Here is a 24403-nt window from a genome sequence, read left to right as displayed (position 1 = left end):
AAGGTATTTCATCCGCTAACACATGCTGCTGGCATATGCCGTCATATATTCTACTGTATGAGCCTTCCTTACCTCTGGCTCGTACAATGCATCACTTATTGATCTTAACATTCTCTTTTGTTGATTAAAGTAAACAGAATTTAACCCTTCAATGCTCATCTCAACCTGCCAATAGAATAGCCAAATCAATAAAATATGCCAAATGATCCGCTGCCAATCTTGATGCCTAAAAAGATAATGAAACTTCAACTGTTAACTAGGAAGCCTACAAAGTTTGATCAGTTTTTATGAGCAACTCTACAACTATGTGGCTCGTGCCAACCAACATTGGCTGAAAACTACAATGGAAAGTAACTTCTCTGGATTGCTATGCAGACTCTAACAGTTCACTCCTATTTATTTTATAGCCATACACCCCTGTTTATTTTATCGTCATACACCTCTGTTTATCTTATAGCCATAAACCCCTGTTTATCATACAGCCATACACCCCTGTTTATCTTATAGTCATGCACCTCTGTCTATCTTATGGCAGTACGCTCCTGTTTATCTTAAAGTCATGCATGCTTGTTCACCTTATGGCAGTACACCCCTGTTTATCAAATAACTATACACCCCTGTTTATCTTATAGCTATACACCCATGTTTATCTTAAAGTTGCGCACCCCTGTTTACCTTATGGTCATGCAGTGTGGTCCTAAGTTTTTTCTGCTAGTTATAAAACTAAATAAGTTTATTTTCGGATTAGAATGTGAGAACACATATTTACTGACACACTCTTCTTTTTTATGATCTGCATTTCCTCAACATTATTATTCAAGGTATTCTATGTCAATGCTAAATTGTGATCAATGCTTAAGCATTGATTAAAACAGTTTCCATTGGTCAGCATGCTAGACAATCCGGTCATTATAATTATGGTTAAAAAGATTTAAGTCTTGCTTCACGGTGGTGATCATCTGTAAAGATTAAGTACCTGGCATTTCACACAAAGGTACTTTCAGCGGCTCAACATAAAGATGGAGACAACACGGCATTAACAATAGGCTATTGACAAACAAACATTGTACAAACTTGTCTCAATCAGAGGTGTCAACCAATTGACTAGCCCTGTCAGATAATCTGCAGGTAATCCATAGAGCTTAAACCGATGAGCTAGTCTTGTCAGTTAGTCCACAAGTAACTTATAGGGCTTGTTAAAATAATGCTGAAGTTTTGCTAACTTCATAATATCATTTTGAGAAACCTAACAGAGTGATGCAAGTCGAGCTCCTCTCAGGACTGATGTACAAATACTTTATTTCCTTCTTTGGCCAATTTTCAAGTGTTTGAGTACCAGAGAATAATAAATAATATTTAGATTTCTATGAGAATAAATGAACTTTCCAGGGTCAAGGGTCAGTGTGCATATTATTACTGGTAATAAATACATTTTTCACTACTAGAAAAACTTTTTAAGAATCCAGACTTTGGTATTTCTGTAGTATTAAGGATTGCAACTTTTATAGCCTTAAGTACTCTGTCTTATTGGCAACCATGCTAGTTGGAGTCAGTTTCAAGGTTATCCATAACAGTGCAGATTTGAGAAGACAATTCCGAACAGTTGAGACCTTTGTACAAGACTAGAAGTGGAAAATTATAAATTGCCAAAGCGTAATATTCACCTGGCATGAGTAGATAACTCTAAATAGCCAAAGCATAGGTTTTACCTAGTATGAATAGATAAATCTAATTTGTCAAGAACCTTGTTTGACCTTGTTTGTGCGAATTATTATAACAATAAAAGAGTTGTTTGACCTATGAAGAGTAAACAATTCCAAACAGACAGGGTCATTTTTTGACCCGCTATGCTGTGAGCTAGTTTCTATAAATTATTTATTGTTCTCTCGTTGTCTCACACCCACTTCAGTCCTTTCTTAGACTAATAAGAACTGTGTGCTGCAAGTTTTAAACTTGTCACCAATTTATCTACTCTATAGTCTGAATAGTGAGCTTGGATTTTAGGATCTCAGGACAATTAACTAATTATATTGTTTTATATTATATACATGTATATTATATTGTTTCATATTATATACATGTATATTATATTGTTTTATATTATATACATGTATATTATATTGTTTCATATTATATACATGTATATTATATTGTTTTATATTATATACATGTATATTATATTGTTTTATATTATATACATGTATATTATATTGTTTTATATTATATACATGTATATTATATTGTTTTATATTATATACATGTATATTGTATTGTTTTATATTATATACATGTATATTATATTGTTTTATATTATATACATGTATATTATATTGTTTTTAAACATTGGTAAAAGGGTTTTCATTTAACTTCACCTAAATGCTTATGCCAACCAAGTTAAAAATTTTATTTCATTCAAAATTTAGTTGATTGAACATGCTCTGGTATTATACAAGTTCAGGTCATCTCCTGAACCCCGCTGACATGCATTCATTCTTTTATATCTCAAGCGGATGAGTGCTCGGTGCAAAACAACAAAACAGTGCAAAACATTTAAATGGCTTACTATGTTTTCAACCTTCGCAACCGTTTAGGAAATTTCTTAGAGATGTTTTGTTTTGTCATTTACTGTTGTGGCTCTCTGTTTTGTTTATGTTATAATAATAATAGTGGAGCAGCGTGTATAATCATGCGCCTCAGTAATTATGTATGACCTGCGTACGAGCTTACGAGCTAACCTCAATGCAGGTGTTGTCACAACTGAAGGCTCTATTATGAGCTATTCAAGGTGGCTGACAGGCAGCAGTTATTCTGAATAGAGACTCACTAACAAGCGAGTCAGTTATAGGAACGAGCAACCCTGGTAGATGGCAGTCTGAAATCAGTAAGTCACCTACGTCAGCGACTGCGTAATGCTGACCTTTCTAAGTTATTTCCTTGTCTTTTATCATGGAAACATATTCAGGATCTTAGTTACTTTTTATATCATTGATGTTAGCAGCTTGGTAAGCTAAAGGAACCTGGGGCCTTCGTTGCGGGCTGCGGTATTGCCGAGTCTAGCACATGGCTACAGTATAAATTACAGGCTACGCATAAACTTTAGAGATACACTTATGTAATGGAAATATAAAGCTGCTGACACAGATATAGCATGTTCTGGAACCTTCTGGGATGTGTAAGAATGTGACAGGACTTGATCTTCTAGTTTTAACTATTCATAAACTAAAACTTGTGTATTTTAATTTTCACACGATTTTAGCACTGACATTTTTGTACAGCTTTGTTCTATATTCTTAAAGAGAGGTAGGAAATGGGAGAGCGTCCTAATCTCAAGCTTACATCTATATATACTAGCAAAGTGCATACCTCTATGTTTATCCCTATGTCTATGGAACAGAGGTAACAGAATGGGTACTGGCGCTAGCAGCGTGTCTCCACATGATGAGGCAACTCATAACCCTCCACCTGCTGATGTACAGCAGGAGCAACAGGAAATAGCCTCAGCTGATGGAGCCTCTGCTCTGAGCGTCGCTCTAAAGGTATGATGCTGTTCTCACCCAGCAGATGATGCTGCGATGAATTATTATCTATGACTTTTCTTCATCCTTCTACCTGCTTGTTTGACTCTTCTCTCTTTCCTTGACCTTCTACCTACTTGTTTGACTCTTCTCTCTTTCCTTGACCTTCTACCTACTTGTTTGACTCTTCTCTCTTTCCTTGACCTTCTACCTACTTGTTTGACTCTTCTCTCTTTCCTTGACCTTCTACCTACTTGTTTGACTCTTCTCTCTTTCCTTGACCTTCTACCTACTTGTTTGACTCTTCTCTCTTTCCTTGACCTTCTACCTACTTGTTTGACTCTTCTCTCTTTCCTTGACCTTCTACCTACTTGTTTGACTCTTCTCTCTTTCCTTGACCTTCTACCTACTTGTTTGACTCTTCTCTCTTTCCTTGACCTTCTACCTACTTGTTTGACTCTTCTCTCTTTCCTTGACCTTCTACCTACTTGTTTGACTCTTCTCTCTTTCCTTGACCTTCTACCTACTTGTTTGACTCTTCTCTCTTTCCTTGACCTTCTACCTACTTGTTTGACTCTTCTCTCTTTCCTTGACCCTCTACCTGCATGTTTGCCCTTGTCTCTTTTTGTCTTTGTGTCTTTTTATCCGCTACTTTTTGACCTAGTAGTTAGTATTGCTAAAAAATATGCAGGTGGCCAACTCTCTCCGAATGCTTCAAGTTATAAGTTTAATTGACAGGAAAAGAAGGATGTCAGTGAGTTTACGATACCAGAGATAGCTCGCTGCCAGCTCAACTATCCTTCTACTCTGCCATCTACTCTGACTAAAGAAGCTCTTTGGCAAGAAACCAATGAGAGACAGCAAGCCAGAAAGACCTTAATTAGACAGGTATGCGGAGTTGCCCACCTTTCGCAGTCGAATACTAGCTTGGAAGCATCTCCCCTGCAGGCGGTTGAGCAGCTGAGTAAACCTGTTTATGACAACGCTCTGCTAAATGTTATGTCATCATTTGTTTGTTTGGTGGGCATAACAATACGCATAGAGTGTGCTCATATGCTCAAGAGAGTTTAAAAAACGCATTAGGTTGTTTTTTAGCCTACAGTCTGTCTATCCTTGGCTACTATATAGAGTAAACACGAAGACTCAGTAGTGGAACTTATTTAAGGATCAAAATGAACTGGTTCATGTTTGATGTTTAATATATGAGGAATGCCTGTGGGGAATTGATGGAAGAGCAAGAACAGCATGCTTAGCAAAGAGAAGTATTGTTTTTATAAGTATAGCGGACAGCGAAGAGTGAGGAGAGAGATAGAAAACCAACTAATGTAATGAGAGCATAACTCCCGGAGTTATCTATCTGAATCAAACTCAAGTTCATCGCAGAATTAAAGAGTTGAGCTTTAGTTTTTTAAACTAGAAAACCATTAACTGCATCTATTGTAGCTTGTTTCCCCAACACAAACACTGAGATAGAATCTATAGATTAACCTGAAATTTCTGCTCCTGAACCTACATGTAAATGAAATATCACCAATGGGATGGTCACTATTATTTTTAATACTCAAAAAGCCAATTCATCAGCCGCAATTGATCCGTAGCAGTGTTGAGAGCTTTTTAAGAATGCCTTGATAGGTACCATGAGTGAGAGGAGTATCTATTGCTGCCGCTAACCTTTGAGCTAAAATCAGGCCATCGCTACAAAAACTAATATTCAAACATTGATAATTGAAATAGATTTAAGTTTTACCTGCTAGTAGAATAGATGCAAGTCGAGTCATAAAATTCACTCTTGTATTCATTGAAGTGAGGACTTGCATCGTCTCTCTCGTCTACTCAGGTACCAGCTCTGCTCAAGCTTTCTTGTAAGGAACTCATTTCAACTCTGTCAGAAGGAAGATCTGACCAACTTGACATGGTCACAGCAATTTACACATTCATCTCTTCTGTTGGTAAGTTTTGTTTCAGCAGAGATAATGGGCAGGGCAGAGATAGTAGGCAGGGCAGAGATAGTGGATGGGGCAGAGATAGCAGGCAGGGCAGAGATAGTAGGCAGGGCAGAGATAGTGGACGAGGCAGAGAGAGTAGGCAGGGCAGAGATAGTAGGCAGGGCAGAGATAGTAGGCAGGGCAGAAATAGTAGGCAGGGCAGAGATAGTAGGCAGGGCAGAGATAGTAGGCAGGGCAGAGATAGTAGGCAGGGCAGAGATAGTAGGCAGGGCAGAGATAGTGGACGAGGCAGAGAGAGTAGGCAGGGCAGAGATAGTAGGCAGGGCAGAGATAGTAGGCAGGGCAGAGATAATGGGCAGGGCAGAAATAGTGAGCAGGGCAGAGATAGTGAGCGGGACAGACATAGTACGGGGGCAAAGATGGTTTACAGGCATTCAACAGAAGAGAGCTAGTAGAACTTCGCCAATGATATAAAACCCCACAGAATAGGCGACGGCTATCATATGGGCGTAGTTTAATGATCGAGCTCTGTTGGGATGAACCCAAACATAGCACCGGAGCAAAGAAATATGCTGAATAAAGCCCCTTGTAAATTTACTAATATTATGAACAATTGTGGTTATTTTACTGATCTGTTGGTTTCATTTTGTTGTAAAATAAATATAGTTGCCCAATATTGTCACTATTATGATCAGTCAGTTACCATTCACAAGCATTCGTGATATTAATAGCCGCCGTTGTAGAATAGCCCAAATTAGGTTTTATATTTAGATTTTGAGTATGAAAACTACACTGCACAGTTTTGCCTGCTGTCCCATCTTATTGGCCAGGCCAAACGATGTGACAACGATGAAAGACTGTCATTTTATATTAGGGGTGGCAAAATATTAATCAAAGCTAGGGAAAAAAGGACAATGTTCGGTGATTTCGGATGAATTATATTTAATTTTAAACATATATTAAGACCCCTACCAATCTCAAAATTGGTAAAAATAGGTAATTTGAAATGTTTTATTTCCCATGGATCTATTTTTTGGTTAGGTATTACTCCTACACTGTAAAAATTCAAGGCTTTCTGATTCATGATTTGTTATATGCAATCCACGCATATCTGCAATAAAAACCTATACCTATAAACCTAACAAGGCAACGCGACCGCCCCGCGAGAACTGTGTTAGCCCCGAAACTCAGGCTAGCACAATCCCATTAGAGGTCGATCATAAAACCTCTGCCACATGATAGCCATTGCCTATCCTTGTGGGAGGTTTTATATCATTGACTTCACACAAAAAATGATTTCTATTTTTCAGTAAACTAGAATCCCCTTCTGATCAATATTTACTAATGGCTTCACAAGCAGAACGGCTTGTTTATTAATACTTGGCCTTAGTGCCACACTTAGCCTTAGTGCAATAACCCTTTCTCAGCTTTACTGCTACAAGTAAGGCATGGTGTGAAGGTACTGCCACACTTAGCCTTTTCTTTAGCATGAAGCAAACATCAACTTTCTCTCTCACCCCCTCTAACTCTCGATATTCTTGATGCTACAGTGCAGTGAATAAGCTTAGTAGAAATACAGAGTTGTCTTCACTTGCCTCCCTTACACTCGCATGTACTAATCACAACAACTCTGTTGCAGATATAGCCCAACTCCAAGTAACAAAGGAGGAATTGCTACCTAACAGCCCTTTAGAATATTTTCTGCAGATTAAGGATTTCAAGGCTAATCATGCTCACCTTTTCTGCGCTCTTTGCAAGTTAGTGTTTGAGAATTTATTATTAAACTGTCACTGATCATATGAGTACTTCTACACGTCTACGGCTTCATTTATTTACTTGTACACTTGTACTCCTTACTTGTACACTTGTACCCCTTACTTGTACACTTGTACTCCTTACTTGTACACTTGTACTCCTTACTTGTACACTCCTCTGCTCATTCATCTCAGGTTCACTTGTATCGCCACGCTATATCTAACTGACTACATAACCTCTCACGCATACAAACCTGTCTTTAGACCATAGACCTATTAACTATACAGAGCAATGACGTTATGTCGCAAAGAATGTGGCTATTTAAGTAGGACACAACGCTGAGCCGTGATGCATTAGATTTAGATCATGTCTTTAGATCATAAGTCTGAGCACTTCATATGTTTTAGTTGCTTGTCTAAAGGATCTGCTACTAACCCTTTACTGCTCCACAATAAACAAACCACTTCTTTGAGTAGAAAAATATATATGCATATATATCTTTCTACTCGAAAGAGTAGAAAGATACAATCTTCTATATAGAATAATCTGTCTATATACATTTATTAGCTGTACAACCCGGTGTTGCCCGGGTTATAAAAAAGTCTATGGAGAGAAAATTGATTTGTATTTAACATATAACAAAATTTCCCATGTTAACTTTCAAACTACATACCGTATCGTGAGAGAAGTGTTTTGTGTAGTTGAAATAATTTAAGAGAGAAAATAAAAACAACTGTAAAGGTTTTTAAACTTTGTCAAACAACTGTAGCTTTCAAACTTCATATCAAGAGGAAAAGTTTTTGAGCGGGACCACTAAATTTAAAATAAATAAAACAGCTTAAAGGCTTTCAAACAACTGTAAATTTAAAATTTTAATAACTTTCAGTGGCGTATATCTTTTAATAGCGTACAGTGGAACCTCCGTTCTCGACCATGATCCGTTCCAGAAAAATGTTCGAAAACCGAGTTGTTCGAGATCCGAAACAATTTTTCCCATTAGAATAAATGTATGTCAATTTTAATTCATTCCAAGGCGAGAAAACAACTTCGGTAAAGTATTATTTCAACATTCTACACCATAAACCGTACTTTATATTGCATTCTATAAATAAAAACAGGTAGATATAGATCGTGCTTAATTTTAATAAAAAGTTTTCTATTTATGATGATGGAAAAAAAAACAAATGTAAACATTTCATCTGTTTTACTCTTAAAACATCAAAAACATTTTAGGTTAAGATACAATACCAAAAATTGCAGCAATTGATAATGAAACAGCAAAAAAATGCAACAGATCGGTCACATTAAAAATCGTCGGAAAAAGAAAATATAAACAACAATGGCCCGTTTACTTCACATCTTTGAAGGAGAATCCTCCTCGTAAACAATTTAAGGTAACTCGACTAGAGAGGCTATCTTCCTAGCAAATCTCTTTGGTAGAGGAGACATCGTCCCAGATGGTTCCTCCCTTTTTTTAAAGAATTTATAAAGCGTAAATTACTTCTCCGTTTGTTAACAAATATTTCCATGCTGTTTCCAGAGCTATTTCAATTCCAATGCGCATGTTCCGGTTTGGTCGAGAAACGAATTTATGTTCGAAATCCGAGACAAACAAATCACAAAATCTTTGGTCAAAAACCGAGTTGGCCAAGAACTGAAGCTTTCGAGAACCGAAGTTCCACTGTATAGGCCTATAATCGGTACACAAATCACCAAGTTTTAAGTTCGAGATATCTTGTTGATATCTTGGGGCGGAATAGATTAGCCCTAACGAAAAAAGAAACGAAGAAGCATCGTGTTGCATAAGCTTAGGTCCTAAAATTGTTCGTAACAGAGGCATCGTAATGCGAGGGCGCAATGCTAAAATAATTAGCATGCGTATGGGGTATGGCAGTATATGAAAACATCTTTGATCAAAATGTCGTTCTAACTTAGTGGAAGAGCGTCCGGATAAGAAACTTGTCGAGGCATTCGTCGTAAGTTCAAATCCATCTGAACGCGGAATTTTAATATCAAGATTTTAATAGCTATAGCCAAAATGCAGACAGATGGAATTTGAGAAATATATATATATATAATATAGATATATATAGTGTTGGTAGCATGAGTATACATATAGATATACATTTAAATAAATATATCAAGAATAGAGTTAATGTGTGTGCAACGAAAAGCTGCATATATTGAGGCTAATTCATGCTCGGCTGGCTAACTATTATCTGGCCTCTTATATTCGATTTGGAACAGCTTAGGCTCTGCCTCTCTCTCTCTCTCTCTCTCTCTCTCTCTCTCTCTCTCTCTCTCTTTTGAAAACTGAATGGCTGTCTTCTGTCTCAGCAGCTGGTTGGTTTACTTGGTGTGGCTCGGTGGCCGGCCAGTTCATTCTTTACCGGCTGCCAGCCGGTCAATCACACCTCCTGCTCGCACAGTCTCTTTTCGGCTTGGCCCGGTCTCTCCTCACCTCGAGCCAGTAAAGCCATCCTTCTGTCAGCCGACTGGCCACGCAGGGCATACTCGGCCTTGGGCCTAGTCGTCCACATCCATTACACTTGATTAGTTAAGCATTTAAAGCATATTTACAGAGTCGCAGGTATACCGTGTAGCATATTTACAGAGTCGCAGGTATACCGTGTAGCATATTTACAGAGTCGCAGGTATACCGTGTAGCATATATACAGAGTCGCAGGTATACCGTGTAGCATATTTACAGAGTCGCAGGTATACCGTGTAGCATATTTACAGAGTCGCAGGTATACCGTGTGCGATAATATCTGGGCACAACAAATCTTCTTCATATCAGCTGGGAAAGCCACTGGACCTGGAACGAACCGCAGCTCAGTGGAACGCTGTCTTTGTGAAGGGAGAATGGAGGCTGGTTGACTGCTTCTGGTCAAGTTGCTGTGTCACAGGTAGCGAGTATGAGGAGGCCTGGCAAGTTGTTGACATCAATGGCAGGGTGCTGGCAGACCAGAGAGTAGCGGGTTGGTATCATACAGTCATAATCTCAGAGCTATACAGAAACATTTGTACAAGTTGTACAAATGGAACAGTTGTACAAACCAAAGCCACTGCTATGGTATCTTTTGTTTTGTTTTCTGTGGCGTTTTACCAAGAGAAAAAGGTTGCTCTCTGTATATAATGTTCGATATTTTTAATACTTTATCTAGCCAGTAACCAGCTCACACACAGAATCAACCAGTTCTTCTTTCTGACTGACCCAGAAAAGTTTCTAGCCACTCATTTTCCGAAGCAAACAAAGTGGCAGCTTCTTCCAAAAGACCGCCTTCTCAGTCAGCAGCAGTTCGAAGAGGTTGGACAGCTATTAGTTGACTTTCAATATTCCAAAACGTCTCAATTAAGATATATCTCAAATGGGGCGTGTCTCAGATAAGATATATCTCAAATGGGGCGTGTCTCAGATAAGATATATCTCAAATGGGGCGTGTCTCAGATAAGATATATCTCAAATGAGGCGTGTCTCAGATAAGATATATCTCAAATGGGGCGTGTCTCAGATAAGATATACCTCAAATTGGGCGTGTCTCAGATAAGATATATCTCAAATGGGGCGTGTCTCAGATAAGATATATCTCAGATGGGGCGTGTCTCAGATAAGATATATCTCAGATGGGGCGTGTCTCAGATAAGATATATCTCAGATGGGGCGTGTCTCAGATAAGATATATCTCAAATGGGGCGTGTCTCAGATAAGATATATCTCAAATGGGGCGTGTCTCAGATAAGATATATCTCAGATGCGGCACATCTCAGATAATGTGTATCCAGATAGGAGACATCTCAAAACGAGATGCACTAAAATTGAGGCACCTCTCATAGTATTCCACAAATTGATACCATCAATTTTATATTTTATTCTTGGGTTCCTACATTACTTTCTGCTAGCTAAGTTAAACCGCCATATTTTTGATATCATCTACTCCCTGGCAGTTTACTAAATATTTTCTATGTACATGTAGATGACTTTTCAAAATATTTGGTAAATAAAATATCTACGTCGGAACCAAATGTAAGCCAAAAAGCAAACAAACTTATAAAATGTCAGTTTTTCAACGCTAAATCCTGTATGAAAGGCATATTAATACACGAGGTTGTAACAATTAATTTATTTTGATAATAAAGTTAAACTTGTCTAGTAAAAGCTTCTTGATTATTGTGTTCAGAAGGATACTCTATATGTCTATGTCTATGGCTATGTCTATGGCTATGTCTATGGCTGTGTCTATGGTTATGTCTATGGCTATGTCTATGGCTATGTCTATGGCTATGTCTATGGCAATGGCTAGGAAAGTCTCTCTTGGCTACAACTTTGAGGTCAATAAGTTTTCAAGCAGCAAACAAATGAGACCGAAAAAAAGTTGGAGTTTTCTTGCCAACATTTAAGTCAACTAGATTGAGGCTGTTGGATCAAAAAGGTACATCGGATATTCTCCTAATTAACTCTCAAGCCAACAAAAATACTCTAGCAGCAATTATTGACAAATAAAGAATTTAAGAATTTAGACAGAAGTATCAGCCATATACTTCTTCTAATGGCATCCCTTTCCTTCTGCAGGCCGTGTACTTCTAATGCCATCCCTTTCCTTCTGCAGGCCGTGTACAAGAGGGAAAGGTTCTTTGACCTTGGCTTAGAGATTACAATAGAGGAGCTGAAGAGATGCAGACTTTCTGTGGCGGACGGCATGGTTAGAGTAAATCTACGAGTAGCAGACGACTCGGCTAGCAAAGATTTCAAGGTACCTTTCCAACTTCTGTGACACGACTGAGTTCCTTGACTTATGTCCTCCTGTACAGGCTCAATAAAATTTCAACTGTGTATGTAGAATTCTATCATGTTTTGGGTTGCTAGGTATTATTCAAACAAAGTCACAAACTGAACTGAGTGGAAGTTGCCTCCCTTTGTACAGTAGCCAAAAAGAAAGATTTCTACAACACCATGAGTTATTATGATGCAATTATTACGCTTCTAACTATTCATGAATGGAGATTATAAAAAACAAGCTGATTGCATACTGCAACCTCCTATTTACTAATCAATGTGCAGTTTTAGGTCAGCAGGTAAGAAACAAACAGGATAGGATATTGTATTTTATAATGCCTTGCAGATGCTTGACACTCCAATCACTTGTCTTGCCGCCTGTTCATAGCTGCTCATTCCTGGGTACATCTATCAACTATACAACTATAAGACTTTAGAATTACTCGCCAAACCAGCAACATGATCCAACCAAAGTATTAGGAAGAGATTTACCAATTTATTATTTCCGTAGCTCTTTGAAAGGCATTCTCTATCTTTCACAAGACTAGCTAGTAGAGGACACTGAGAAGTTTCGAAGAAAAGTAGAATGACTAGCTGACTCGCTGCCTCATTCGCTAGACACACCTCTCCTCTTCTTTTGTAGTACATTCTGTATAGAGGGGCTGGTGGAGAGAGGACAAATCTCAATAGATATGTCATGTTCCAGAGAAGTGAGGGGAACATAGATTATAATCTCTGTTTACCTCAAGCAGGAGAATACAAATTAGACATCTATGGAAAGGACTCGAGGCAGCATAATTCCCTTGACTTAGCCTGCTCTTATTTGATCGTTTGCAGTTCAGGAACGACAGACCAAGCCTTGCCAGACAATCCTGAAATAGGCTGGGGCCCTCACACTGGGTGTCTGTCAGGTAGGCCTTTTCTATCTGGTGTTGACTGTGATACTGTCTACTCGCTTCACCCTTTTACAAGTATAATACTTGTATTTGTAGCCTTCGGAATTCAAGCTATTTCCCATAAGGCTACAGTAATAGAGACAGACACTGGCGTTCTAGATATAGTGTTTGACGTACAAGGACCTCTAGAGCTGCAAGCGCTACTTCTAAGCAATCATCACAGCAAAGAACTACTCAGCAAACACGCCTACGTAGAGGTCAGTGCAATCTAACGCCCAACTTCAAGAGAAAGCTAAAGCTTTAAGAACTCTGCGTAAACTCAGCCAGTACTACATCTGGTTGATCGCAGATAGAGCATAGTAGGTCATACGATAGCAGCCCTAGCCGGCAGCAAGCTAAGGGTTCAAATGGCTGCCAGGAAGAGCACTTTTGTTAGTAACTCTCTCTTTTATCAGTACTAACATGTTTTTTGCTGACTGAAGCAGGAAGCCAGCAAGGTGTAAACAGGATTATCTGTTCTAGTCAGCCTTAGTTCCCGTTGTAGTGCTGCAGGCAACTGAGGGGCTGTTAGCCTTAGTTCTCCTTGTATATGATACAGGCTACTGAGGGGCAGTGTATAGTGCATATCAGGCTGCCAGAGAAAGGGATCTACGCATGCAAGCTTTATGCGAATGAGCAAGGACTGCCAGCTCCTTTTCAAAATGTCTGTAACTACCTGATTAAGGTAAACATAGCCTTACAGTATCTTACAGCTGGTGCTGACTGATAGACTAGTTAGCCTAAGCATGTCAACTGCAGGTAAAACACTGAAGATGTTGGATGTGCGCTCATGTTGAAGAGACAGAATAGACTTCAAGCTGAAAGCAACAAGAAAGTGATATTCGCTTAATGCGTTTGTTGCCACACGATAAATACTAGAATAGCCGTCTTTGACTTCTATAGTTACTGCTCTACATATGAATAATAATATACTCACGATGTCTTGGCTCGAGTATGAAGTCTATACAGAGTCTGCAATGAATAATAATTTACTCACAGTGTCTTGGCTCGAGTATGAAGTCTATACAGAGTCTGCACCAGGCAGCCTTGAGTTAAGGATACATGAGCGTATGTTTGCGTAATATATTTCAGTGCACAAAGAAGGTTACCAATGAACCGTATCCCTATATTAGGGGAGGGAAGAGCGGAGCCTCGTATCAGGCTGCTGAGTTGAAAGTAGTGTTGGAACCCAAGTGTTCAGAAGTCAATACAACTGATGGAAAGGTAAGGACTGTGTACGCAGAACTGCCATGCAATGTCTGGTCAACCCGTGTTACCCCTTCTAACCTGATGATAGCCTGAAAACCATGTTGTACAATAGCTTGAGATCCATGGTATACAATGGCCTGAGATCCATGATGTACAATAGCCTGAGATTCATGGTATACAATAGCCTGAGATTTATGGTATACAATAGCCTGAGAGACATGTTGTACAATAGCCTGAGATCCATTGTATACAATGGCCTGAGATCCATGATGTACAATGACCTGAGATCCATGATGTGCAATAGCCTGAGATTCATGGTATACAATAGCCTGAGAGACATATTGTACAATAGTCTGAGAGACATGTATAATGATATTTAACAGTAAAACTAACCTAAGACTTAGCAAGTTAAAGGGGAAATAGCTAGCACAGGCAGGTACTGTAGCTCTCAAAGTAATCCCAGTATCAGCAACATGCGTTGTATTTATTCCTAAAAAACTTTATCCTTTCCTTGTTTATCAAGTCATCATTTTATAAGTAAATAAATTAAACACGATTGAAGTTAAACTAAACACACGTTTTTTGCCTTCCCATGCAGTTTAGAGTCTCTGTTTCCGCACCAGAAGGAGTTGTGCTCTACGCGGTTCTACATCACAATCGACAAACACTAGAGCAGACGAATCAGCAAGTGGAAGTGAAACGAGAAGGAACTACTGTTACTTTTGATTTGATGCTCAGACAGTTTGGACTCCATTGTTTATCTATATACGCTCTGGTATGTAGGAAAAGCAACTCCAATATTCGGTTCTATCTTCAATGCTTTTTGCTGATACTCTGGTATGTAGAGGACACAACTCCAGTATTCGGTTATATTGTGTAAGAATATCCTAGTTAAAACTGGACTATTTAACTTTATGACTATTAACTTAACTTCTATTCGTTTATCACATCAATGCAACGCAACGTCATTATTAAAATTAATAAAATATTACAGTTGCATTACATGTAGGTGTTCATGTGTCAAATTACATGCCATGGGGGCGTTATTTCAGGAAAACAATGCTTCACAACTTTGTCATTTGTACAACTATGTGATCGACAACAAAGCTGTCTCAACTAAACAGAGTAAACAAGTTTTGCTTCTTGAGGCTGAACAACTCAGCTTGAAGAAGGGGAGAGTGGAGGTGAATGTGCCCTGTACGGACAATAGAAAAGTTCTTCCTCACATCTCAAAGGTATAATTTTTATATCTGATTACACCTTGATTATATCTGTTACACCCTTTAAACCCTCTGATCCCTTTAAATTAAAGTTAAAATTGAATAATCAGGAAGTGTTCCTGAATCTACATCTCATATCCCTTTTCGCTTCATTTGAACAGGAAGTAGCTTGCATGGGCATGGAATCCGGAGTAGAGAGTGTCACGCGCACAGATGGAGAGTGCATTCTCAAGGTTAGGCTGAAAGACAAAGGCGTCTATAACCTTGACGTCTATGTAGCTGAACCAGATGGTGACAGCACTTTGCGGGTGATAAAGCGGTGTCAGCTAGAGTTCAAAGGTAAATAGACTACCTCCGTCTCTTCAGTCTTTGCATCTTTCAACAGAATCATAGACTGAACACTGGTTGTTCCAGTCAACAGAATCATAGACTGAACACTGGTTGTTCCAGTAACAGAATCATAGACTGAACACTGGTTGTTCCAGTAACAGAATCATAGACGGAACACCGGTTGTTCCAGTAACAGAATTATAGACTGAACACAGGTTGTTCCAGTCAACAGAGTCATAGACTGAACACTGGTTGTTCCAGTCAACAGAGTCATAGACTGAACACCGGTTGTTCCAGCCAACAGAGTCATAGACTGAACACTGATTGTTCCAGTAACAGAGTCATAGACTGAACACTGGTTGTTCCAGTCAACAGAATCATAGACTGAACACTGGTTGTTCCAGTCAACAGAGTCATAGACTGAACACCGGTTGTTCCAGCCAACAGAGTCATAGACTGAACACTGATTGTTCCAGTAACAGAGTCATAGACTGAACACTGGTTGTTCCAGTCAACAGAATCATAGACTGAACACTGGTTGTTCCAGTAACAGAATCATAGACTGAACACCGGTTGTTCCAGTAACAGAATTATAGACTGAACACAGGTTGTTCCAGTCAACAGAGTCATAGACTGAACACTGGTTGTTCCAGTCAACAGAGTCATAGACTGAACACCGGTTGTTCCAGCCAACAGAGTCATAGACTGAACACTGATTGTTCCAGTAACAGAGTCATAGACTGAACACTGGTTGTTCCAGTCAACAGAATCATAGACTGAACACTGGTTGTTCCAGTAACAGAATTATAGACTGAACACAGGTTGTTCCAGTCAACAGAGTCATAGACTGAACACTGGTTGTTCCAGTCAACAGAGTCATAGACTGAACACCGGTTGTTCCAGCCAACAGAGTCATAGGCTGAACACTGATTGTTCCAGTAACAGAATCATAGACTGAACACTGGTTGTTCCAGTCAACCTTCAACGCTGAGCCTGTAAGACAATGAATAAACACGTTTAAAAAGAAGGATTAGCTCTTTAAAAGAAGAAATGTTTTTTCTGAAAATGATTTTATAGTTACCATAGTAACCTGATATAAAATGAGATCTTGTTTCCTGTGTCTTGATGATTCAACATTTGTTGTAGATGAACCTGAATCCGTGAAAAGTCAGAAAAAGGATTCTGATAATACAAGCCCATCAAAGGATAACAAGGCACTTTCACCTAAAAAAACTTCCTCATCTAAAAAAACTTCCTCACCTAAAAAACCCTCTCCATCAAAAACTACTTCCAATCCTCCAGATATGACAGCGGGTGGGTGCTTAAAATGAGTAATTTTATACCATTGCTTTAGCTCCTACGTTGTTCAATTCATTGGCTATCTTAATCACCTTTTTAGGTTGTTAGTTTCCTATTTAAGATAAGGTCTGGCTCTTCCCAATACCACTAAGATTTGGAGATGCTTGCTGACTACCTCCACTTCACACTAATATTTTACATTAGCCCTCTTCGTTCCAATACAAGCTTCTTATAGCCACATTCCATGGCTGTGCTCATACTGCATATTTCTAGTTCTGATCATGCGTGTAATGCGTAACCATATATTTTTAGTTGTAGTCATACCACATAGCCACACTTATCTAGTTGCAGTAATACTGCATAGCCACACCTTCTTAGTTGTGATCACACTATATAACCACATCCCTTTAGCTGTAGTCATACTGCATAACCACACCCCTTTAGTTGTAGTCATACTGCATAACCACACCCCTTTCATTGTAGTCATACTGCATAACCACACACCTTTAGTTGTAGTCATACTGCATAACCACACCCCTTTAGTTGTAGTCATACTGCATAACCACACACCTTTAATTGTAGTCATACTGCATAACCACCGCTCCTTAGTTGTAATCACACTGCATAACCACGCCTCCTTTTTGTGATCATACTATTTCCTCACACCTGTTAATCATAAGCAGTACAAGTCAGACAGGTATGTGACTCAATGAGTTGAGTACTTCACAGTAACTTGCGCCGTTGCTGTTCTTTTCTAAAGAGCTGTTAGAAAATGAAAAGAGGCAAAAGCTCGATCTGGCCCTGGAATCTAAAGACATTGATGCTATAAAAAAAGCAATGGAGGAGCTTACAGCTTTAGAAAATTTGTCACCAAAAAGCACAGCTTTGCTTCAAACTGCAGAAAACTACCTAGAGGTGGAAGGAGCCAGGAGAGGTGACAATTTCTAAATAAAATAATAGATAAATAAACTATATACAGTTTCAGCATACGACATGCGGGCTGCTTCGATCATAATAATTCAGTATCTCTCCAACAGGGTTGCTCTTGGCAGTAGATGAAGCGTCTGAAGACAGTCTAGAGAAGGCGATTGAAGAGGCGGAGTCTGTAAAACACAACAGCAAGCTTGGTGAGGTCATCAAACAGGCTCGGCAAACCTTGCAGGTGAATATTGAAGCCATGTGTATAGCTGCAGCAAGATCTCAAATTAATGTGCGAAAAGACAGTGTCATAGAAGGAGTAATACAACTCACCATTCTCAGCAAATTAGCATTTTTTATTGGTACAGACATTTTACAACTACTATGGACTCAGACTGTAATTCGGTAGAGGATTCTTTAACTTATTTTACTGCCCACCTCAGAACACACCTGAAACTTTTCTAGTTCAGAATATTGTTAAATTGTTTTGCTATTTCTCCTACTGCTAGCCTTAGCTCTCATAAATATGGTTAACTTACCAATCTCTAGCAAATAATAGAGTTTACACCAAACTACTTGACTCAGGTAGGATATTCTATATTAGCTGATTAATTGTTTTAATGTAGAAATTCAAATAGACTAATTTCAAGCCTAAATGGTAAAATAGTTTTTTATATAATCGAGTGGTTTAGAGAGCTCCTAATACTTTCTATGTCATTGATTGATTGATTGATCGATCGATCAATTGATTGATTGATTTATCCTGTGATTGACTGAATGATTGAGTGATAGATTTTGTGATGGATGTTATAGTTAACTAAACTATACATCTGTTAGCCTAATCACTCAACCTGAAACAAATGACTAGTTTTTAGGGATAATCACTAACAAAGCATATACCAACTTTTCAAATAGAAACTGAGGGTTTCCAACCTGAAGGCAACCGTGTTAAACCTGGATCAAACGGTTATTGCTGAACTCAAATCATTCGCAACTCCACCGAAGCCAGTAGAGACAACTATGAGAGCTACACTGATGCTGCTTGGCTCCAAGAAAAAGGAGATGAGGGTGGGTGCAGCAAATGTCCATGTTTTGATATGTAAATGTGGATATAGAAATGTAATGCAACAAAGTTTTAAAAAACGTGTTTAAAAGTTTTGCGATAAAAATATAAAAACCTTTTAAATTCATATAAACTTGTGTTATAGAGCTATACAATTCTGTAATATTTATCACCTACTATATTCAAATTAAATATTTATTTCAAACATTAGTTGAATCAAATATTTTGCTTTTAGATAGAAACTTCACTTAAAATTAATATTTTAACAAATCTTTGGCAAAAAAATAAATAGTTTGTATCAAAGTTACTTATGAAAGGGGACACAACTCCAGTTACACTAAACATAAAAACTCAGATGGAGGAGTATTGGTTTATTATAATAAGGTAGATATATAAATATATCTGATATCGTTGCTTGGTTTATTATAATAAGGTAGATATATAAATATAGCTGGTATCGTTGCTTGGTTTATTATAATAAGGTAGATATATAAATATAGCTGGTATCGTTGCTTGGTTTATTATAATAAGGTAGGTATATAAATATATTTGGTGCGGTTGCTTGGTTTATTATAATAAGGTAGGTATATAAATATATTTGGTGCGGTTGCTTGGTTTATTATAATAAGGTAGGTATATAAATGTATTTGGTGCGGTTGCTTGTTTTATTATAATAAGGTAGGTATATAAATATATCTGGTATCGTTGCTTGGTTTATTATAATAAGGTAGATATATAAATATATTTGGTGCGGTTGCTTGGTTTATTATAATAAGGTAGGTATATAAATGTATTTGGTGCGGTTGCTTGTTTTATTATAATAAGGTAGATATATAAATATATCTGGTATCGTTGCTTGGTTTATTATAATAAGGTAGATACATAAATATATCTGGTACCGTTGCTTGGTTTATTATAATAATGTAGATATATAAATATATTTGGTATCGTTGCTTGGTTTATTATAATAAGGTAGGTATATAAATATATTTGGTGCGGTTGCTTGGTTTATTATAATAAGGTAGGTATATAAATATATCTGGTATCGTTGCTTGGTTTATTATAATAAGGTAGATATATAAATATATCTGGTATCGTTACTTGGTTTATTATAATAAGGTAGATATATAAATATATTTGGTATCGCTGCTATATGCCTATCTTTGCTCTCTACTTATCTTCATCACACTAGTAACTCACTCGTGTTACTTGTGCTATTTACTACCTTGACCTACTAATCAACTGATAGGAATGGAAGAAGATAGTCGCTTTTATGTCAAAAACGGGCAAAGAGTCACTGAAAAGGAGAATCATAGACTTCAAGTTGGTGAACCTGAGGGATGAGGTTGCTGAAAAGTCAGCAAAGATGCTTTATAAGTTCAGCCATGATGAAGCGAGAGAAGCCAGCACAGGCGCTGCAGCATTCTATATTTGGGTGAGCAAACAACTTCTAATCGCTCTCCTTTTGTTTGGGAAAAACATTGTACTTTTCGATGGGGTAAAACTAACAACCGAAGCTCTGGTTTGCTATTTGACAACCAAAGTTAATTGGAATTTTTAAGGAAATAATGATAACTCTTCTGCTGCGAGTTCTGTTAAAGTTGATAAGGAAGTTTGAAAATATAAGTTTTACGATGAACAGAGAGTGAGCAGAAAATTCCAATTGGCTAAAAAAGAATTTTGTTCCATCACCGATAGACATGTAGCTGACTGCTTAAAGCTTATTCTTTTGGTTTTTATTGGCAATTAGCTCTATGCAACCTCTTACAGCAAGCTGCCCATCAAGAGACTATAACTCCCTTGTTGTCATGAATGTAGGTTTATCGACTAAACCGCACCCATTTGTCAGTATAAGCTAATCATTCTAACTTTTCATCTCTTTTCTCTCTAACTAATGGCTCCATAGCAGAGACCCAACAGCAACTCATTGCATGATTACTATTTGTTGTATTTATAATTTATTAAATAGTAAGTACATGTACATATTTAAAAAAAAAATCTGCAATAATGTATTACTATTGAGATTGGTCAAGGTTAACTTACAGAACTCTCTTTCTACTAGAACCTGATTGAGACAGACAGACAGACAGACAGACAAGGACCCTAATGCCTCTGTCTGTATTGAGACAAGGACCCTAGTGCCTCTGTCTGTATTGAGACAAGGACCCTAGTGCCTCTGTCTGTATTGAGACAAGGACCCTAGTGCCTCTGTCTGTATTGAGACAAGGACCCTAGTGCCTCTGTCTGTATTGAGACAAGGACCCTAGTGCCTCTGTCTGTATTGAGACAAGGACCCTAATGCCTCTGTCTGTATCGAGACAAGGACCCTAGTGCCTCTGTCTGTATCGAGACAAGGACCCTAGTGCCTCTGTCTGTATTGAGACAAGGACCCTAGTGCCTCTGTCTGTATTGAGACAAGGACCCTAGTGCCTCTGTCTGTATTGAGACAAGGACCCTAGTGCCTCTGTCTGTATTGAGACAAGGACCCTAGTGCCTCTGTCTGTATTGAGACAAGGACCCTAGTGCCTCTGTCTGTATTGAGACAAGGACCCTAGTGCCTCTGTCTGTATTGAGACAAGGACCCTAGTGCCTCTGTCTGTATTGAGACAAGGACCCTAGTGCCTCTGTCCGTTGCAGTCAGTTTTATTTCTTCCTTAACAGTTGCTGGGGATTCTAGCCAGATGGTTTGACCAGCAGCCGTTCGACTGCTGCAACCGTCAATATGCTCCATAATCATCCTGTTCCGCATTCAGCAGAGTTTAGGTCCATAGATCCACAGATAAAACCAGATTAAGATGTCTTCTTCTCTTCATCTCTTCTTCTCTTATGCTGCTCTCTTATTCTACATCTTCTAATCAATAACCAATACCTTTTACAGGCAGGCGGTATGCTTGACACATTTAAGGAGATGCAGGAAAAAGGCATGTAATCCCCTCTTTACGCCCTTTCAAGTCTGATATGAGCTTTTTTCTCATTCTATGCGGCAATCAAATAAGTAAAAATCGTAAAAATATAGACAGTAAACCATAAATATATTTCTACTAGGTGAATGCCCGGCATTGCACGAGTAATAAAAAGTTTTTGCACAGAAAATTTACTTTTAATCAACATATACAACATTTACCATTGTAACTTTTAAATGAAGATGTTTGTTTATTTCTGTCTACTGTACTATTTCTGTTTACTGTGTTTGTTTCTGTGTAACTCATACCATATCGGCTGTAGTGCCTACAACAGATCAATACTGATTGCAATAGTCTTGTTGGGCTATATGAGTTTATGCATTTTTCTTCACTTATGGACATGCGCATTTCTTCCGGTGTTATAGCTTCACAGATTTTTCTTCTGGTATGGCTTTACACATAATGCGAGCTGCAGCGTTTAACATGAAGCTATGAAAGATTGGCATGTGATTCAAGTTTGTAACCAATTTATTCCATGGTATAGCCAATTGGACAGTGTAGTGTATTGAATAAATGGATGTCCACAGAACTAGAGGTTGTGAGTTCAAATTCAGTTTGCAGCAGTTTTCTCATTTTTAAAACCTTATCGCTATAGCTGGACAGACGTATGTACAGACGGATGCACAGACAGAACAACATTAAGGTTTATATATATATATATATAATATATATATATATAATATATATATATATATATATATATATATATATATATATATATATATATATATACAGTGAAACTCGGATAACTCAAACTTCAAGAGACCGAGCAAAAGTGTTCGAATTATCAGAGCGTTCAAGTTATCAGAGCACTGTCACAGTCCATGTATTTACTTATTTATTAGTAGATACATGTACATATACAAACTATAATATAAATCAAAAGCACAAATGGCTTGTTTCAAATTAAACGCTTCTAATGTAAAGTTTAAAACGTTTTTCTCAAAAAGTACAGAGATTTTTCTATCACTTGAGATTGGTTTGTTGTTTGAGGTGATGTTATTGCCAGGACGTTTTTTTAGATTGACATTGGCAAAAACTTGATCGTTGCTGAAATGCTCAAAAGAAAAGACATCTTTTTCTTTTGAGCATTTTACCCATGATCAATTTTGCCGATTTTTCTTGAAGTTTATGCAAAGATTACCTTACTTTACCTGGGATTCGTTAAGAGCAACACTCCGAGGCAGTTCAATTAAAAGTTTTACAAGGTTTTACGGTACATTGTATATCACTCACGCTTTTTGAATGGATACTTATTGAATGTACACACGTATTCTGTGTTTAGGTTAAACGATGAATAGTTTTTTTAGCTAAGACAACGTATACGTTTAATTACAACAATTTTTAAGACGTTTTAAACATTCAACATTCCGACGTTGATTCATCGCGGAATCAATGTCGGAAAACTATTCATCACGGGCTAGCCGTGTCACGCACTCAAGGATTTTCGCCACGCAAATACAAAACAAAAACAACATGCTGCTTTTGTTTTGTATGTGCTTGGCAAAAATCCTTGGGCGCGTGACCCGGCTAGCCCGTGCTATTCATCGTATAGCAGTATAAATCAAATTTCACCAAACCTTTAGAAAAGTCGTTGACAAAAATATTTTGCCGATGGAGGTAATAACGACGCTTATGAATTACGAAAATTTGAGGTTTACCTTTATGGCTTGGAATAAAGTGATTTTCTAAAGCGATAGCAACCATTTCGGTAGCCGTTGGGCAAAAAACAGTTCGAATTAACAGTGTTGAGTTCGAGTTATATAGAGCCATTTATCATTGCGTGGAAACGGACCAAGCAAATCCATTCGAGTTAACCATGTGTTCGCTATATCCGAGGGCGAGTTATCCATGTTTCACTGTATATATATATATATGTATATATTAAAAACGGGTATTAAAAACCAGGTTATAACGTAGTTGCTTGCTACTTGCCATTAGCCTGGCACATTGCCAATGACTAATTCAAGTAAGGTAGTTATTTACGACTTTTAATAATACATAGAATGATGTTGCATCATAACGGTGAGTGGTAGCGTATTTGCCTTCATATAAGGACATATATCACCTAGTGATTCTATCAATCTCATGTGGCTTAATTGGGAATGGATTGAACTGGTGAATGGGAGATTCGGAGATCAAATCTTCTGTGATACGGTCTCTTCATTCCTAGATTTTAATAGCTATAGCAAACATACCGAAGGACATACAGACAGACCAATTTTGAGATTTATATATAGATTAAATATTTATTTATATCTATTACCTAATTATGCATTATGCCCATCTACAGTTTTTGACTTTCAATAGATACGATACAATTATGGATTTTCGACATAATTTGATGTTACAAGATGTCTTGTACCTTGTTTTCTGTGTCATCTTTACCTGTTGTTTCTAGAAGATAATTTTCTTATACAAATCGAAAAACTTCACAGATATTAAGCAATAATCTTTAATACTGATAAACTCT

At 37.8% G+C, this 24403-nt stretch overlaps 1 protein-coding gene across 1 annotated transcript; it reads left to right on the top strand.

Moving 5' to 3' along the window:
• The first annotated feature begins 22 nt into the window (after positions 1-22).
• Positions 23-22026, top strand: LOC137392298 (uncharacterized). Its single transcript, XM_068078969.1, has 21 exons — positions 23-55; positions 1243-1263; positions 4254-4403; positions 5353-5464; positions 7101-7218; positions 9959-10201; positions 10388-10526; positions 11827-11970; positions 12637-12904; positions 12986-13146; positions 13488-13613; positions 14021-14152; positions 14736-14912; positions 15190-15372; positions 15519-15696; positions 16834-17001; positions 17747-17920; positions 18024-18148; positions 18820-18972; positions 20217-20402; positions 21846-22026. Exons 1-21 carry the CDS (start codon positions 23-25, stop codon positions 21894-21896), a joined length of 3042 nt encoding a protein of 1013 aa, XP_067935070.1. The 3' UTR covers positions 21897-22026.
• Positions 22027-24403: the final 2377 nt, after the last annotated feature.

This window comes from Watersipora subatra, chromosome 3 (genome assembly GCF_963576615.1).
Source record: "Watersipora subatra chromosome 3, tzWatSuba1.1, whole genome shotgun sequence".
NCBI classification, from domain to species: domain Eukaryota; kingdom Metazoa; phylum Bryozoa; class Gymnolaemata; order Cheilostomatida; family Watersiporidae; genus Watersipora; species Watersipora subatra.
The sequence above is the reverse complement of the archived record's forward strand: the minus strand, read 5'-3'. Positions and strand labels throughout refer to the sequence as shown.

Excerpts from the sequence above, each read along its gene's own strand:
- LOC137392298 (XM_068078969.1), top strand. The coding sequence starts at position 23 with ATGCTGCTGGCATATGCCGTCATATATTCTACT. Across the intron at positions 13,614-14,020 it reads TCTGTAACTACCTGATTAAG|TGCACAAAGAAGGTTACCAA; the intron begins GTAAACATAGCC and ends AATATATTTCAG. Across the intron at positions 17,002-17,746 it reads TCCTCCAGATATGACAGCGG|AGCTGTTAGAAAATGAAAAG; the intron begins GTGGGTGCTTAA and ends TCTTTTCTAAAG.